This window comes from Salminus brasiliensis, chromosome 14, assembly GCF_030463535.1.
Source record: "Salminus brasiliensis chromosome 14, fSalBra1.hap2, whole genome shotgun sequence".
In the NCBI taxonomy this organism is placed as follows: Eukaryota; Metazoa; Chordata; class Actinopteri; order Characiformes; family Bryconidae; genus Salminus; species Salminus brasiliensis.
The window spans coordinates 24,735,373-24,754,678 of NC_132891.1; the positions used below are offsets into that span (position 1 = coordinate 24,735,373).

General features: G+C 41.5%; 1 protein-coding gene across 3 annotated transcripts in view; it reads right to left on the minus strand.

Moving 5' to 3' along the window:
- Positions 1-19,306, minus strand: part of lama5 (laminin, alpha 5) — a 90,591-nt gene that overhangs the window by 50,342 nt on the left and 20,943 nt on the right. For all 3 annotated transcript variants that reach the window (XM_072656437.1, XM_072656436.1, XM_072656435.1), the window contains exons 3-6: positions 10,204-10,321; positions 6,826-6,944; positions 6,504-6,674; positions 6,296-6,393 (exon numbers count right to left, since the gene is read on the minus strand). In XM_072656437.1, the coding sequence (XP_072512538.1) occupies positions 6,296-6,393; positions 6,504-6,674; positions 6,826-6,944; positions 10,204-10,321 (506 nt within the window). The remainder of the gene's footprint in view (positions 1-6,295; positions 6,394-6,503; positions 6,675-6,825; positions 6,945-10,203; positions 10,322-19,306) is intronic.

The following is a 19,306-nucleotide window of genomic DNA, read 5'->3' on the forward strand; positions in this document are numbered from 1 at the left end:
GTTGTGGCACAGGGTTCATGATTCTATTCAAAATGATACGGTGGACAGGGTGGATGAGGTGAATGCAGGGAAAATGCACCATGACAGCAGCAGAAACAGAAGATTTACAATATGCATTATAAATATATATCAAGTAACAGTCAGAAAAGTATATAAAAGAGTGTATAAATACTTATCTATACACATATTTATAAGAAATATAAATCATAAGCTGAATACAGTATGAATCTAGAATGCATATTATAGTGGTAGCAAGAATTCTTGATCTAATCAAGCTAATGCAGAGACAGAAACTGCTAACAGACACATCCATGTGTAGGTTTTGAGTGTGGCAGCAGTTGCATGATGCGGACACAAATATCCAGGCTCTGAGGTTTCCACCCAGGCTACTGTGGAGATTTGGGCAAATTTCACAGGCGCTTGTACGAACTGGCCGGCCAAAAATCTTAGCAAATTACACAACACCTGATCCTCCACCTGTAAAACAAATCCCACTCCAACACTTCTTAAATCCACTGCTCATTTGAAAAGCAACCCGACACTGACAGGAAAGAATGTGAGGATTGTTCCTAACTGTAAACTATTCTCTCAAGCCGTATATCCCAAATATACACACACACACACACACACATACACACATACTCCTACGTGCTTTACTGATACCCCACCACTGTCATACAATGCACAGCTAAATTTCAGCAAGCTATTCAGTCCTGCAGCCTTGCATATACAGCCTCTATAGCTTATCTGGTCTGTCTGGAAGGTTCAGGTTCAATTCCAGGGTAATCTCTTGTCAGACACAAGCGCACACACAGTCAGAATAAGTACTTCCAGAGTCTTATTTCAAATGACCCAAACCAACCCGAGTCATCTGGAATCTATTAACCTTTAAACGTCTCTCTAAGACGTTAAATATGGAGTAAAATATACACACGCCACACTGGCACGCAGCTGAGGATCAGTTTAAAGCAGAGATAAGCTCAGACTTTCAGAGCATATGACCCTGCTAGTTACCTCATCCATCACTTTATCACTGGCCACTGTAGGAACACTACACAAACACTGCAAGGGGTGGGGGTCAAAAAGGTGTGTTCGCACTTGAGCTTCTTTCGGGACCCTGATCTATTTGCCCTGATTGTTCAGGATGTTTGGCTGTTCGTACGTGATGCGTAATTCTATAGTATTACACATCACGACATAATAAAAATCATCTGGTCATTCGCAGGTCTTAAAATTAGGCAAATACAACCTCAGAAGAACACCATCACACAAGTGCCGTAATTTATTTAACAAAATTTAGGGCAAAATATAAAAGGCCATGTGTGAAAAACTAAGCACTCCCCAGTAATCAACAGCTTGTTGAACCACGTTCATCTGCAGTAACTCAAAGTAATGGTTTTCTGAATGTTTTTTCTCAGTTCACTTGAGGTTTGTGGGCATTTGTTTATGCACAGCATTTGTTTAAGGTCCCGCCGCAGCATTTTATTAGGTTGTGGTCAGGACTTGTAAAAACACCCCAAGTTACGCTGATCCTACATGACTTGGTTATTAGTATTAGAAAAGGATCTGCGCAAGTAATCAACCACCCAGGTGCGTATTATGTAACCAACTAACCAGGAGATGCTATTCGAAACTTGCAAAAAGACTTTGCATGGCCAGCTCATATCTAATATAGATACTGGTTTGATCCCGACCCACCCGTGATGTGGCAGTACTGCTGGTGTACCTTCTTTATGGGCATAAAGTCTGCAAGGGCATCCCTCAATGTGGCTAAGAAATGGCTACTTTGGCAGGAAGGGGTCATACAAATTGAACGGTTTTAGGTTTTAAACTTTTGCAGCTGCAGGTAACTTTTTAGTCCAGTTATTGTGTAAGCAGCAGGTTGATTTGCTATATAACGAAGAAAAAAATGGCTTGTATTATGATATGAATAAATTACAATGCAAATTTCACACAATGAACTTTTCTTTGCAATCAATCAATAACTTTTACTATGTTCAGGTAATCCACCACAAAAATATGATAAAATATGATATAATCCCCAAACTATGATGAGGTTTAACAGACTGACCCTCATATTTCTCTAGTCTTGAAACTGTAAAACTACATAAGGTTTCCATAAGGTTTCCATTCACACACATAGAGCAAGTAAAGTAGTCATTTAACATCCATCTCTCATTCTAGGTTCTAGAGTTCACCTGCTATATGACTTAAAGGTCCAAAGGTCTAGATCTAGCCATCTCTCAAGTAGCTATAAACGAGCTTCATGCTCTCTCAGCAGCACACTCAGACATGTATCCAAGGAACACGCAAAAGAAGGCACACTGTCACGGGAGCATCTGCTTCAGGTCAACATAATCTACTATAGCCCTCTGGGTTTTAATAAATCAGTTGTGCGAGGAGGTGAAGCGTTTATATGCTGACGGCTCCAACACTTTTCCACTCCGTCCGACTCCTACATCCTCACACCTAAAGAAGCAGGAATGCCTGGAATGGCCAGACACAGCAACAAACCATTCATCAGCATGTTCGTGAGATAGGCACAGCGAGAAAGTCTGTTTCTCAATCCCAACACCGCTACACACACACACACGTTCTGAGGGCTAGGAAAATCTCTGCAAATCCTGAAACCTTAAACAAACCACCTGTCAGTCCACAGACACTGCCTGCCTGCTTCTTGTCTAAATGATGCCTGGGCTTAAATGATACATGCAGCAACTTCTCCAGATGCCATCTGTGCAGAGGTCTTGTGCAGTGAGGTTATGGTTGGTCCTACAAGTTTCAGCAAGCTGAAGTCACTGACGTTGCTACAAAGGAAGGTTCCACTGGAATTGTAATAAAAGTAGACCTAAAGCTAAATTCTCTAGAATTTCTATTATAGTAGGCTTCAGACAAACTAAATCCCTAGTATTTCAATGAAAGCAGATTTCGGACTAACTAAATTCACCAGTATTTCTATTAACATGGAATTTAAACTAGCTAGATTCACAAGCATTGTTATGAAAGTAGGCTTCAGACAAACTAAATCACTAGAAGTTTTATTAAAGTAGGCTTCAGACAAACCAAATCACTAGAATTTTTATTAAAGTAGGCTTCAGACAAACTAAATCACTAGAATTTTTATTAAAGTAGGCTTCAGACAAACTACATCACTACAATTTTATTAAAGTAGGCTTCAGACAAACCAAATCACTAGAATTTTTATTAAAGTAGGCTTCAGACAACTGAAATCACTAGAATTTTTATTAAAGTAGGCTTCAAACAAGCCAAATCCACTAGCATTGTTATGATAGCAGGGTTTAAACAATCACTAAATAAATCCCTAGTATTTCAATGAAAGCAGATTTCAGACTAACTGTTATGAAAGCAGGGTTTAAACAAACTAAATCACTAGAATTTATGAAAGTAGAGTTCATACCAACTAAAATCCCTAGTATTTCAATGAAAGCAGATTTCGGACTAACTAAATTCACCAGTATTTCTATGAAAGTGGAGTTTAAACTAGCTAGATTCACAAGCATTGTTATGAAAGTAGGCTTCAGACAAACCAAATCACTAGAATTCTTATGAAAGTAGGCTTCATACAAGCCAAATCCACTAGCATTGTTATGATAGCGGGGTTTAAACAATCACTAGATAAATCACTAGTATTTCAATGAAAGCAGATTTCAGACTAACTAAATTCACAAAAATTTCAATGAAAGTAGAAACTAAATTCTCTAGTAGTGTAATAAAAGTATTTTTCAGACAAACTAAATAAATTGAATTTATGAAAGCAGGGTTCAAACAATCTAACTTCACTAGCACTGTTCTAAAAGCAGGGTTAATTCGAACTAAATCAATAGAACTGCTATGAAAGCTGGACTCAACCAGCTAAATTTACTAGCAATTAGTCCATACAAACTAAAACTACTTGAAAATACAAGCTGAATGAATTGAGGTTGTTGTGAAAGTAGGGCTCATGTTCTGTAATCAGGAAGATGATTTATGTTAATTATGCCTGTATTTCAGCACATCAGCTTTAAATTAGAAGTGACTAATGCTAAAGTACTGAATTCCAGATTTGCCGTGTGGATTTGTTTTTCCAATTGTTCCAAAAGTAAAATCACAGAAATCCTTTGATGTTTGAGTCTATTCTAAATTCTTCTATTCTTTTTTGGCCATTCCATTGTGAAGAATAGTGAAAAATGCCCTCTGAATGCGTGACAGATTCTCTTTAGACGCTGATGGAGTGGCGAGAGCATGAAACGGAAGAGGAGTGAGTTTCCCTGGCTTTCAGGCAGTAGCAGAGCTGTTGCTCTCTTAAGACACATGGCTCATAAATCCAGACGCCTGCAAAAGCTCAGCTATGAAGAATGTCCCTCTCATCTACTACAGCTATACACACTGTTCTAGCAACAATGGCCCTGGCAGAAATGAACAGTTCTTGTTGCAGAGTTGACTTACTTGCATCTAAAGCATGTCTAAATTCATTAAAAGTTAATAAGCACTGGTCCTTGTCCACTTCACTAGTCCCATGGGTTAGTTAATTAGGTGTTTTAGGTCTTTGCAAGTTCTGCATGCATGTGTAAACTAAATTCAGCAAAGATGAAGAGATGAATACGCCTGCATTAGATGCAGGTAGAAGCTAAGACCAGAGGATACTGCAGCGCCAGATGGCCTGCTAGACCCCCAAAGGTACAAGAGCGAGGGAGAAGAGCAGGATATGACCGTTTATCTGTCAATTTCCCCTTCAGGACACACACACACATACAGAGCTTTTAACACCATACTAAGGCCCCCCCCCCTCCCTAAAGTACTTAATTATATCGAACACCCTCTGGGCTAAATACCTCACACATATATACACACAGACATGTCATTCTGGAGCGCTCCCTCTCCGCTGTGTAATTGTGAATCATAGAAACCTGTGTGCACTTTGCATATTGGCAGACTGAGGTAATGAATGCTGATGCACTGGCAACAGAACAGAGTCTTACATTATCTGTGTGTAATCAAAGTGGTTAGATGTTATTCCACCCGCAGGAGATGATTATCTTCAACTACAGAATCTGATATACTAATCTATTCATCCATCATACATCTTTTTTAAGAATAAGTAGCAACATACTTCCGCCTTTCACTTAAAAAGACCATAGAAGATGAAACTGCCATTATAAAAGTAAGTATATTAATACACCAAAAAATGACAACTTTACCTGAGACTGAAAAATCTTCCAAACTGATCATGGAAATAAATGTATTTTTTTTATTATTCCAGGAATTTTTTTTTTATTTCTATTGGTCAAATCACTACAATTGGTGATTCATTAATTATATTTACATGTTATACCTTATCATACAACAGTTTGTTCTGACCTCACAATCTTTGATTGGTTGAGAAGCGTTCTAACTTATTCTAACTAGCTTTTTCACACTGAAACTGTATCACTTCGCTAAGACATTAACAACAACTGAAAGGCAAGTCTATTCACTAGGCAGCCATCTTTTAAACAAACTCACACAAGACCAGGCTACCTCTCTATGAATGAGGAGGGAGTAAAATACTGGAAACTGAAGGTCAGATCCTTTCAAAAAACTTGGATTTTGAAATTAAATCTGAAAAAATGTGATTTTTCAACTTTCCACATCAATTGGGGGGCTCTCGTCTCTAGCTCATCGACCCTTCTCTGCTCAGAGATGTAAGCTGACTGGCTCTTTTTGTTGAAGGGCGGGACTTTATCCGCACACAGGTGCCATGTTCAGGGTTACAAGGATTCCCATTCATATCTCAACTAACAGTCGTCATATGGTCTCCTTATTTATAACATCTCTGGCTGAACTTGATAATTCGACAGTACTACGGCTCTATCCACACCACAGAAGTTGAGCCTTATAGTATCAGCAGTTATCTTGAACTGCGTACAAAACTCATTAGGTGCCTTTATGAACTCCCTGTCTTGTCTCTGTCCTGGTGTTTTGAATTTTTTACCGTTGCATAGCAATCTAAAGCAGTCGTAAAGTCGTAAAGCAGTCTTTTTGTAAAAACTGTGTGTATTGTATAAAAGCAATAGAAAACGAGAGGTAGTGTTGTTATTGTGAATAACATAACAGCTATGATGACCTACAGCACTCCTGCTGGTCGCTGCAACCAAATCACAGCCTTGATGTTATTCACGACAACACACTTCCTCTCATGTTCCACAGCTTTAAATAATTTTACGGAATTAAGTTGTTCAAGTTAAAAAGACGTTCAAGAATGAGATAACGATTCAACTCATTTTGTTGAAGTGCATGTCGGTCATGACGGTCTTACTTGTAGGGGTCGTTGGGGTCTTTAGCGTTGCAGGCTTCCGCATGGCCATTGCAGACACACCTGCCACCAATGCTGATGTCTTTAATGCTATAGTAATACTGCAGGGATAAAGGAAGAACGCGCATTAATATGGACAAGAAAAATCCAGCGACGTCTGGTAAAAAAAAAAAAATCGGACACTATTTTGTGTAGATGTGTCATTTCTCACCCGGCGGGTGACTGTGGGGTCTCTCAGGGCTTTGCCCATCAGGTGGCCCAGCAGTGTGTTGGTGCGGAGGAAGCGCAGGCGGATGTTGGTGGCTTTGGTGAACTCTCTCAGCACAGGAGAGTAGGAGAAGTTCATGGCTCCAGGCCGTCCGTTTACCAGTGACACAACAATCTGTGGATGAGAGAGACGGTGAGGAACATAAACATATAGAAGAGCTTGAAGAATTCATTTATTTACTACATGCTTCTTCCCGTTTCCACACTGCCTCTGCTCAGATATCTGTCCAACAGCAGTTTAATAACATTATCACTGGGGTCGTTACCTCTCCATTTTCCAGAGGCACAATGCGGGAGTATTCTGTTGTGCAGATGACGTCGTTGTCATGGTAGATGCGCTCGATGGTCCTCTGGCCAAACTGCTCAATGCAGTCCCTCTTGGATGCTGAAAATCAAACCACAAAAACAGGTGTTCCACTATGAGAGCAATCAATGATGATTGTAAGTATGAAAATATAATCATATGAAGCCAATTTCTAGAGAGTGGAAAACATATAATCATATAACAACAGGAGTTCTTTGATATCACAAGACAATATTACAGTTAATGTCTGACAAAATGAAAATAGTTGTAAATGAAGCATCATTACTAGCTACATCACCTCCTTCTGTCTTACAAACGCACTCTAGAAATAGTTTGGGTACATTCTAAAGGCTCTGGTGCCCTAAGGTAAAAAAGAATAAGCAAAGTTTACATGTTGTTCAAAGACTAATTTAACCAAGCAAAGCTGCAACAGTATCTATTAATAACCTCCTGATACCTTAGGATTATTATTATGTTATTAAACTACGACTTAGCATTCAGAAACCCAGAAATGACTCAGGAGCTACTATTAAATGACGTAGTAATGTAGTAATGAGTGTGTGCAGCTGAAGTGGCCACATGCCCAGTTCAATTAGCATTACAGAGAAAAGTAATGTTTATGTATAAAAGGGTTACAAAGGCAGTACAATGAATATATGCAGGTATTTTGCCGAAGGTATCTAGGGTCACCTAAACATCACGTTAATCATCCGAAACCTGTTTGAAATACTGGTTAAGTCTAAACATCCATCCGAAGTTAAACTAGTCTTCATCCATAATTTATGGTCTTACACTTAGACATGCACAAGGTCAACTTCAGAGCATGACAATGGTGAAGATGTGGAACCAAGTGCATGTCTGTGCTAACACGCAGGGTGATAGATATACACTACATGGACAAAGGTATTTTTTTAAATAAATAAATAAATTAATTCATTAATTCATTAATACTGAAAGGTTATGCTGCTTGTATGGGAAAGCTTTGTACCAGATTTGTGGAGCATTGCTGTGAGGATGTGAATGCATGGACCATCAGAGGTGTCAGGATGCTGTATGATCGCCACCCCAAAAAAATACCCCCCCTCCCAAAAAAAAACTGGATGAAGTGTCATCGTTTCACAGAACGCAGTTCTTCTGCTCCACAGCTCAATGCTGGGGGGCTTTATACCCCTCCAGCCCATGTTCTACACTCTGCTTCTCGCACTCTGTGTACAGTCTGCCTCTCGTACAATCATCTTATAAATATTGGACATAATGACAAAGTGCTTTTTTGGGAGATGACTGTACGAGAGGCAGAGTTTTGGGCTGAAGGTCAGGTGGCCTCTAAACTCTCCCTGTCCAGTTCAATCTTTTCCCACCCACTTCAACTGTCCTCTCTCTCCATCTCTACTTTTTGGTGACTGCACTTCTCTTGTGTTCAGATATTTTCTGTATTCTGAGTCATCATGGCACTCGTGGGCCAGTGGAATGCGAGTTTATTCCAACAAAAGAATATTATGTTTCAGAGTGGTGATAAGGTCACAGCTCCAAATGCCAGCCAGGACCTCAGCGTCTGTATTGTTGATGATTCTTTTTCCCCCCTCCTCTACACCAGGGTCAGGATTGTGTTGCCACCTACAGTTATGGTAGCCGTCCGAGGCGGTCTCAAACAACAGGGATACTGTGTTTGCATGTGTGTGCGCGCATTTGTGGATGTCCTGACATTGTAGGACACTGAAGGACAGTATCAAGGTACTGCCACTGGGATTGATCAAAATCTTAAGTATTAATATGATAGTTTACTTAAAGTGCTGTCATATATCAGTATCAGTATAAAAAAAACTACATAAATTAAATTGTCATAACATGCTACAATACACAGACAAAAGTATTGGGACACCTGTTTATTTATTGTTTCTACTTCTGAAAGGCAGTTTATCCTGCTTTTGTTGGAGTCCCTGTCTCTACTGTCCAGGAAAGGCTTTTACTAGATTTTGCTGCATTGCTGTGACAATCGGATTGTCTTCAGCAACAAGGTCAGGATGAGTGCATAATCACCACCAGTAAGGTCAGGATGTTGGATGACCACCACCAAACCTCATCCCCAACTCCTCAACTCATTCCAAAAGTATTGGGTGGAGCACCATAATCCCAGAGAACACCGTTCCACTGCTCCACAGCTTATTACAGCTCATACATTTTTGTTTATTTGGGGGAGTTGTAGATGGTTGCGGGTAATAAAAAATGAGATTGGTTGATGGTCACAGTTAAAATAAACTGGCACTGCAACAGTATGTGAGTGTGTGTGAGTTATAGCTATAACCAGCTATAACCAGATGTCATTCAAACCAGTCTTGTGTTTTATTATTTCATTTCTGGCAGGTCTGGCATTGTTAATTTCCCTCCAGAGGCCAGTGTTACAAAGAAAGCTGCCCAATATTGGGCTACTAATACAAACATGATAGTATGACTGGGTGAAGGCTGCTTTAGCATTACTACAGTTGCTCTAGACAAGCTACATTTAATGGTTCTTGGCTGGGATATACGATTCTAAGAAAAACCTTTAATTAGTATAGAATCTTTTACATAATGTGGATGTTTTTTTAAACATTTATGCTGTTCCTGAATAAGTGGATATAGGGTAATATAGGATATAGCTGAATTTGCCTGCATTTTGTCACGTTTAAATGTTTCACATCTGGATTTGAATACCTTTAGAATGTGGCACCTTGTGCTGCTTTTTGAGACTTTCTAGCCTGCTTTGCATTGCCAGATAAGATCCATTTAAGTGATGGTTTACTGGTTTACATGGATGTATAATGGAATTAAGCCCAACTGTCAACTGAATTTGGTGAACTGGTTGATTTAGTAGTTGACCCCGCAAGCAAGCCTCATTACACACTAAGGCGTAACTACAGGGTGACTTCTGTACAAACTGGGGGGGGGGATTCCTTGGTAACATTATTTTGTAATAACACTTTTAAGCAGTTAAGAGAGCAATTACATGGGTGAAATTGGTCTTCAATTGTCTTCAATAATCGGTCCCCAACCCCACATTTAACCAATCAAGGACTTCCACAGGATAGTAATTAGGTGGATAAGGTGGGGTGTATCAGGGATGGATCCAGAGTCTGTGGGAAGGTAGCTCTCCTGGAACATGGTTGGGGACCACTGGTCTACGGCAGGGGTGGGCAATGGGGGATAAATTCCAGCTGATTTTCCTGCTTTAACAGACCTACTAAACCTGGCAATTTGCAGGTAAATTGAATCAGGTCTGCATAAACAGGGAAAGAAGGACACTGTGCGTGATTTGCCCACCCCTGATCCGATCTGTGCTTTGTAGATGTAGATGTGTACTCACAAGCAAAGAACTGCCACGGCTGGTAAGTCTTCCCAAAGTCAACAGAGCGCTCCAGCACCCAGAGGTCAGGCCTCGGGGAGTTGGCGAACTTGATGAGGACGTACGCCACATGGAAGAGCTGTTGGAGACAAGAGGAAATAGCATCTTAGAGAAACATACATAGCCTAATGCACATAACACAGGAAGGCGTCCATTCAATGGATCATGCATTGGCTCTAAAAGCCAACTGTCCGTCAAGTTAATGGACACTGGAGAGAGCTGACCCTCTCTTCCTGTTACTTTCTGTACAACACTCCCTGCAGCACAGCTAACGGCATCAGGTGCAGCTTCATATGAAAGCACATTCCACATACTGTTAAGATTCTAATGGAGCCACAGGAGGGAGGGAGTGACATAGGGATTGGGTTTCATTTAGCATCACTTAGCATGACAGGCAGACCGCCTCCACTGAAAATCAGCCACAGCTAATAATCCCATGGAGGCCAAAGTAATCACTTTCGTATTCAGACGGACTGGACGGTGAGCTCATGCGGTCAGAGGGGGCAACAGATGTTCTCCCAGGATGACTAAATCAAAGTGAATAATAAAAGAAAGAAAACCTCAGAGCGTGGGGTGTCCACCTTCCTCTACTCAGTCTTCATTAACTTTACTCCATCATCAGACAGGCCTACTCTACTGTATGCAGCCAGAAATGTAATATGACAGCAGCATGGAGTGGCTTTTGGGGAGCTGTTCGGCATTCGGAATCTAGAATCACTGAAACCCTGTAGCCTCACTGCGATTTCCCCATTTTCCTTTTCCAGTTGTTTTCTTTCTACAATGGATTTTCTCAAGAAAAGCGTATATAAATAAAGCTCCCATTCTCACACAGATACTGATTGCATTGCTAAGTGACTGGTCTCGTTCCCATCATTTCGAATACTTCAGAATAAGCTTCAAGCCCAAGCTGCATTCTTTCTCCTATCTCTCTCTCCCTCTCTCTCTCTCTTCTGCTCCCATAACACCGAGCTATGGACACACAAGAGCTCCCTTCCTTCTCACAGCCAGAACACACAACAACACGACAACTTAAAGCAACATTATGTAGAATTTCTAGCTTATAATAACAGCTTCCAAAGCACTGTAATCCTCCACTGACCTGTAATTAGGGGAACAGCGTCTCTATCTTTGGTACTCAACACTCCGCTAACTACACTGCACTGCAGTAACTCCGGAGAAGAGGCAGGATAACTCTCGTGAGAACCATCATGAGAGTCATTAATGTAAAAATCCAGTCATTTCACCCGACTGCGTCCGTCCACATGCTTCTTTCATTTTTAGTCCAGAAGTGCATAGAGAGACAGATAGATAGATAATACTTTATAAAAATAAGATAAAAAATTGTCTTGCATAAGAACAGTCACATATGTAAAGCAAATCCTTTAGGGATGGCTAAAAGCTCGAATGACACTTCTAAGTTGCTAAAGTAGGTGGGATATATTAGGCAGCAGGTCAACAGTCAGTGCGTGAAGTTGAAAAAATGGAGCCACTCTGACAAGAGCCAAATCGTGATGGCTAGAGAAGTGGGTCAGACCTTCTCCAAAACATTAGGTCTTGGGTATGCGGTGGTTAGATTCTAAGGAACCGGCAACAGGGTTATGGGTGCCTAGGGCTCACTGATGCAATCCACGGAAGGCCAATCTCGCAACTTACAGAAGTTAAAGGATCTGCTGCCAATGTCTTATATCACAGCACACCTTCAGAGGTCCTTTAGATCAGAAGAGATTTTGATGGCATGAGGGCGATAACATCATTAGCTAACATTAGCATCCTACACAACTAAATAAGCAACGTGCAGACACCAAACAAATCTCAGCCGATCCAAAAAACGGGACAACCTGGATATTATGTAGGTCAAACCATATCTTTAACAACCTTGAGTCATGCCTCCAGAGAGGAGATGAACTAAGTACACTTAACATGAATGCAGGTTTTTGTGAGAATATCTGCGTCATCTAGTCCTTTACAAAAGCTGAAAGGAAGCATTACATCAGATATCTCAAGAATTCTCAGCCTAATCTCTCCCTAAACTCATCTTCCTGCATGGAGCTTAAGTCTTAATGCAGCAACATCCACCTACTTCCTCTCTGACTTCCTATATCAGTGGTGCTGACAGCACTGAAATCCACTTAACTTCCTTTACCCCCACCGGTATCCCAAAACCTCCCTCTGTTGCCCCTCAACACACTCCCGAAGCCCTGCCGTCTGACCCCACCAGAGGTGGCACATTTTCCAAGGCTGTCATTTCCATTAGCGTCTTTCCACCATTACATGAAACAAAAACACATCTGCGGACCACAATTTCTTTCTGTCTGTGTGGCAATAATTGACTTCAGGTCTGCGGCTTGAAAACTGAACTTCAAAGTGCAAAATCTCAAATCCCACCAGACCTTCCACCTGACAGGTGGGCCAGGAAATGGTGAGAAATATGTTCCAGTCCTGGAACATTCCATCATAGTCCTCATTCACTCAAAGCAAGAAACTGAGATCGATAATGATCTAGTTTATAGGTAGGTTACAAGACCAGAGGAATCCTTAGCATAACAAGATTATTAAGTTATTATTACTCAAGTCATTTTTCTTTATCTATTTGTAGCTTTCTTTCTGAAGAACTAAAGTGTGAGCTAACATACAGGGTCAAATGGCTTAAAGAGTGTATTTTTTATGATGGAAAACTCCTGTATACAGTTATTTAAAAGACCCTCACAACCGTTGCTTCGTAAGGAGGACACATTTGTGGACACATTTGTGGACATTTACTGTTTTGAATCATGAACCAAGAGGTTAACCATTCCACCCCTCAACTTGATGAAGAATGACAAACTGGGGAGAAAAGTTGGATGGAATGGAAATGGGATCCATCAATTATTCAAAGAAAAGATTGCATCAAAGCCAAGACGGAGCCAGGGGAGCACCCACCACCCCCTCTCCCCCTTCGGCACGCCACACTGCCTGCACAGTACACACAACACAGTACACATCAGCAGGTGGGATTTGTGAGGCATGTGTCTGCTGTGGGCTGTTGGGATTTCCCCTAATGCATTTCAGTCCCTAACTGGGGGTGAAATTACTTGATCTCTCACTGCATTTATCAGTATGGCTGAAATAACACACTTTCTTTTCGCCAAGTTCTTACAGGAGGAGAACAAGCTTTCATAACCCGCTTTTTTCAGGAGCGCAATGAAAAGAACCAAATTTCAAATGCTCCGCCTGGAGTTCGACCCAGAAACCCAAAGCTGTGGCAAGCTGAAGCGAGTCAGTGTCCCAGATCATCCAATCCACCGGTTGTCAAAACTGGTCCTCGGGGAGGGACCACAAGACCACATTTTGGCTCAATCACTGTATTACGAGTTAAGTTGGAGTGAAATGCAGGAGCATTAAACCCACTTAGGACCGGTTTGAACACCGCAGACCAATCACAGCCCCCGTTTACACCTGGCCTCATCCGGTCTGTTTACACCTGGCACCTGTCTGCCTGAAAAGCCAGGAGTAAAACACAGGTATAATCAGATCACTCCGACCACTTTCGGAGGTTGTCAGTGGCGGATCTCGCTCACTGTAAACGGAAAGCATTTTCTGTGATCGGATTCCATTTCATTTTGATTGGAAACCGTTGTTTACAGGAAGTGAAATGCAAATGATGTACATGTCTGGGTGCTTTTTACACGGGAAAGTCAAGTCGGATCTCATCTGGACACTGGGAACGCATATTAATGACAAGTGTGAACAGAATCTGGTTAAAGTAAATCCAGATTTAATCCATATACAAACACATGTTAAGACCCAGAGCCACATGCATTCACATGCATTTTCACTTGGTAGTCAATTGTGTCTCCAGTTAGTCAGACTGATATGCAAAGGCTGTGTGGGAAGAAATATGCAAATTCGATCATTGCGTGGCAGTACTGGGCGGAGTTTCGGATAAATGAGTGCTTGAGAAGGACGCGTTTACACTGCTAAAACATGTGGCTTAAATGCGTCTCAGAACACGTCTGAAGTGGCTCTCGAGTGATTGGATTTGTATCTGGTTTAAATGCACTTGCATTTTTACGTAGCTTGACCTTGTCCAGGATGACGTGACCAGGGTATAAAGGGGGTCACACAGCCTCATTTCACCTCAACTCAACTTAAAAGCGGTTGAAATTGACTTGAATATACAAATGCTAAATGCTCTTTCTAATACTATTGAGCCTCTACAGCCTGAGGCCGCAGCTTTGAAAGTGGCATCCAATAAATGTCCAGTCTAGTTCCTCTCCCCTGGGCTTAATGATTGCACAAATTCCTACCTTGGCTTTCTGCATTCTTGAGGTTACCATGGCAATAAGCATGGACCTGCACAGCCCCGGGGACACGGATTTGGAAAAAATGCAACCAATGGCACCTGCACAACCGTGACAAGAGTGCAAAAGGACAGCGGGTGAGAAAGACACAGAGCAGGACTGACTTGTGGAGAATGTCTCACGCATGCACGATAAGGATAACGAGGGTTGATAACTTTACTTGACTGCTTCAAATAGTACCTTTCCCAGACCAGGTCGGCAGTGTAATAGGGCCTGTCAAGACAGACGCGTTACTGACTCATCGTGCAACATACGACATGTCCTCAATCGTTTTAGCTGACCTCAATGCTGCTCACTGTGTTTACATAGCGAGGAGACCACATTAAAGCAACACTATGTAGCATTTTACCCTAAAACAGCAGCTTTAAAATCAGGTTGCTGCTTCACTGACTTGTGATATAGAGAATAGCCTCGCTGGCGTTGCTTCCCTGGGTTTGCCGCTCTGCTAAGTGCACTATGTAACTTTGGTGAAACGGGCAGGAAAATGCTCGCAAGAATTGTCTGTGACCATATTTGTGTAAAATACCTGGTAATATTACCCTGCCACCTCAGTCCACATGATTATTTTTATTATTTTTTATTTTATAACTGCATTATCATGCTATCATTATAGGGGGTATGCACTGAGGTCACATTCCCACTGAAACACGCCCCTTTTAGTCAGAACGGCCAAACCGGGAATGAAACAAGCGATTATCTGCGAAAGGGCAGAGAAGGCAGTTGGACTCAACAGTGCACCATCTTGCAATTTTTTGCTACTCAGTAGGTTGTGACTGCTGTGACTCCGTCCACCTAATGCATGCCCTCTAGATCAGTGGCATAACGTGGTCTTAAAATGACAGTTTAATCAATGTGACAATACACTACCCAATAAACAGCCAACTGGGAGAGACTATTTAGTCCTTTAGTTTACTGAATTTGGCAAAAAGTGAGTTGATTAAATGTATTTCGATGTGGAAATAATGATTAAGTAAGTGTTCAGCACACATAAAACCATGCCTGAACACAGCTCACACCGGCAGATGCTTTGCTGAGTGCAAAAACAACCCTATCTTCAGTTTTTATCTGCTCTATGAGCATCTCTTTCTCTCCCCAAGTGCGTATGTGTGTGTGTGGGGAGGTGGACTGTGGGGACTGAAAGGAATGCTGGGAGTGGATCCCCAGCAGACGCTCTGACGCTTCAGTGCGTCTGACACGCCGTGCTCGGAAATAATGGCCTGCCTGTGAGGGCAAGGCTGAATTTCCACGGAAACGGGAGACGGCGTTGCAGCTGCCGACATCAGTTCACACTCGGTGTGGAAGCAAACTGTAAAAAAAATCACAACATGGCAACTAATTTATATTACATAGTTCTTAAAACAAGCTAAATTAATCAGTGGAAAAAAACACTTTACATTAAACGCCATTACATTAAAACCACTGACAGGTGAAGCGTATAACACCGAAGATCTGGTTATAAGGGCTCCTGTCAAGGAATCCAGCGACAAGGTTCAGTTCTTGAAGTTGATGTGTGGGAAACGGGGCCAAATCTGACTGGCTTGACTACAGAGCATCTTTAAAACAGCAGGCAGGTGTCGTGGGGTGTCCCCAGAATACAGTGGTCAGTACCTAGCAAAGGTGCTGTAGAACTGGAGTGTAAAACTGCTGTGTGAAACAGCACATGATCATGTGACTGCCTTTATTCACCAAACTTTCCACAGAAACTATAGCATCTGTGCACTGAGGTTTCAGGAGATGGCATGTCTTAAAAGCAGCTGTTGCCTCCGTTAAGGAAGCCTCATCTGGGGTAACAAATCCGGCTCACCCCTGGACTCTGGACAGGAAAGTGGGAGCAAGCCACAGTTGCTCAGGGCACAAAGTCAGGGGACCCATTCCATAAATACCAGATAAAGCCATGCCTCAGACTTTGATCTAGACTTTCTTGATAAGAGGTTATAACATTTCGTGCCGACTAAATCCAGAGCCTGGCAAAAACGTCCACCACCCCCGTCTTCACTTATCTGCTCCTTCCCCTCTGCTCGCCCCTTCTATCGCCTCTTTCACATCCTGTGGTGACTTTGATAAGAGACTTTCAATGACAACCTTTTGAGGCATTTTGTTCATTTGTGTGGAAAGGTAGGTGTTTCACTGAAAGCTCCTCCGATTATGCCACAACTGTAAAAGCTCAACCAACATGACTGGAAGACTCACGTTCAAGCCCGGTTCTATAGAGGTGCAAAAGTATGCAGTGCATCAGTTTGAGAGTTCTGCCAGAAACTATTCTACCTGCCAAATAATAATAAAATATAACCAGATATAAAATATAATCAGAATAATACTGATATTAAGAGATCGAGTTCAAGTTCACGTACAAATTGTACCAATACTTTAAACTGATATTTCATCTCATGTTAAGAATGCCTTGCAGAATGGGTTTTACTTTATTTGGATAGTACACTACAGCCTCCCCCAAATTCGACAATCAGTGAATTTACATGCACTTTATAATTCGATTTCTGCAGTAATCTAATTATTCATAAGTGGTCATGTAAATAGCATACACAGATTTCTTAGATCGCAGTAAGGTCTAAAAATATGATTAAGAAATCTGATAAAGAAAGCTGGACTTTAGCTCAATAATCAGATTTTTCGATTATTTATATGAGAGTTCTACATATTATAAATGTCAGCCAAAATTCCCATAACGGTGCATCCCTACCTCAAACTAGGGATGTAACGATACATACACAATATCCCGAGTTCTTAATACAATACAGTCGTAAAGCTGGTTGTGGTGGGGTGGGGGGGGGGGGGGGTTTATGACAAAGGTGCTGCAGTGGGGTTCTGACCGGTGCTGATTATTGGCCATTTTTGAACATCACATGATATTATGATGCACTGTTCCTCTCCTACCTTAAATTTGTACGTCATCACTTATCACAAGTCAACTAAGCAATTTGATTGCATTCAGCAACAAGTACTTTAGTGAGTTGCTCCATAGCTTAATGTTGGGGGTTGGGGGGGGGGGTGTTATCTCCTCCAAAAAGTCCTATTCTTTAGACAACATGTTTTACAGGGACAGGACAAGTTATGTATGTGTACACTAGCAGCAATGGGTGCAACTCAAAGAGGGGTGTCCACAGATATCTGTATATCTGTATATTAATAAGACAAATCAGTGTACTTATTAATAAGGTTTGGATTTCATTATCACTTTGAAGAACCTTTACATCAAGTGAAGGTTCTTCACACTCACACATCTCTTCATTTACCGCATCCACATACTCTATGGTGACCCAAAAAACAAATAGGATCCATTTCAGTCCCAGCTAGGGTGTATTCTTCTGTTCGTATAATTTAAGATTAGCTTACTAGGTATCTGCTTACACAGGGAAAACTATAAGGTAAGTAAGCCCACCTTTAGGCACGATGCTGATTTATTTCTTATTAAGCCACAGTCATTTCATTCTGGAACCAGTCTGCCCTGCCCTCAAGGTATTTCACTCCTGTTACTTCTCTCACAGCTAAAATGACTGCAAAACAATGTGAAGTCTACACCACAACATTTAATTATCCTCTGGCAGAAAAAAAATAAAAAAATCTCCCTGGTAGAGAAGTATGATTACAGTCTACCACATTACCACAAATGGAAGACCCCCAAACAAGCTGGATCTTGCCTGTGGGCCCATGAGTGAGCATAATAAAAACACAACACTTCTGGAAACCCACAGCGGCGCATTTCAGCTGACGATGGCACAAAGACAAAGCAGATATGAGAAAGATAGAGAGAGGGAGACAGAGAGAGAGAGAGAGAGAAAGACAAAGAAGCTTAGCTTAAGACAGGTGTGCTTTATGTGTGTGTGTGTGTGTGTGTGTGTGTGTGTGTGCGTGAGCGAGAGTATTCATGTCTGCAGGTTGTACTCTTTGAAGCATTAGTCACAGTCCAACTCCAGCTACTGTAGATGCCATGTCTGCCTACAGGCCTACCTGAGCGCTAACCCCCCTCAACATGTGCAAACACAAGCTACTAGCTAATCCTCACACTCATCCCCATGGAGGCATGAAAGCAGAACATGGGGGGGCCTCACTACAAAAGCGTCTCAAGGGGGAGGTGGGGGGGGGGGGGCATGGTAGGAGGTTACCACACACATTCTAGCACAGCTTTACGTCTTCCAAGATTCTTTTACAGACAGGCAGTAGGAAAGTATGTGCATTGGGTCAGATATGATTCACTAGGTTCCCACTGTCATCTAAATGGAATCCCCCATTAAACTTCGCTTCTGGTAGCTTTCACTTTGAACTACAAGCAAGGCATTATCGGTTACCTTGAGGTACTTATTCATGGTGGTTTTATCCGAGGGGCTCCTCTCGCTCAGAATCAGCTTATTTGCCCCGCTTCACCTGATGTTCTACTTGTGATGAACTCACGCTGAGTTTACGAGAGGCCATTCATTCCAGTTTGCCATAGTTAAGCAGGGGTAAGGGCCTATAAAGCAGTACGGTCGACAAAACAACTCCTTAATTACGCAATTTACTGTGACAATTATTGCAATTATTGTCATAAACAGTAAAAGTAGTTTCCTAACAGAAGGCCATGATTGCCAAGCAATGTAATAGTCACTCCATGAACACTGCTTGGCAACCATAGTGTGCTATTATGCAATTATATTTAATTTATTTAAAGTATGTAAATGTAGTCAAAAAAGAATGACAAAGAATTATGGCAATAAACCATTTTTTCATCT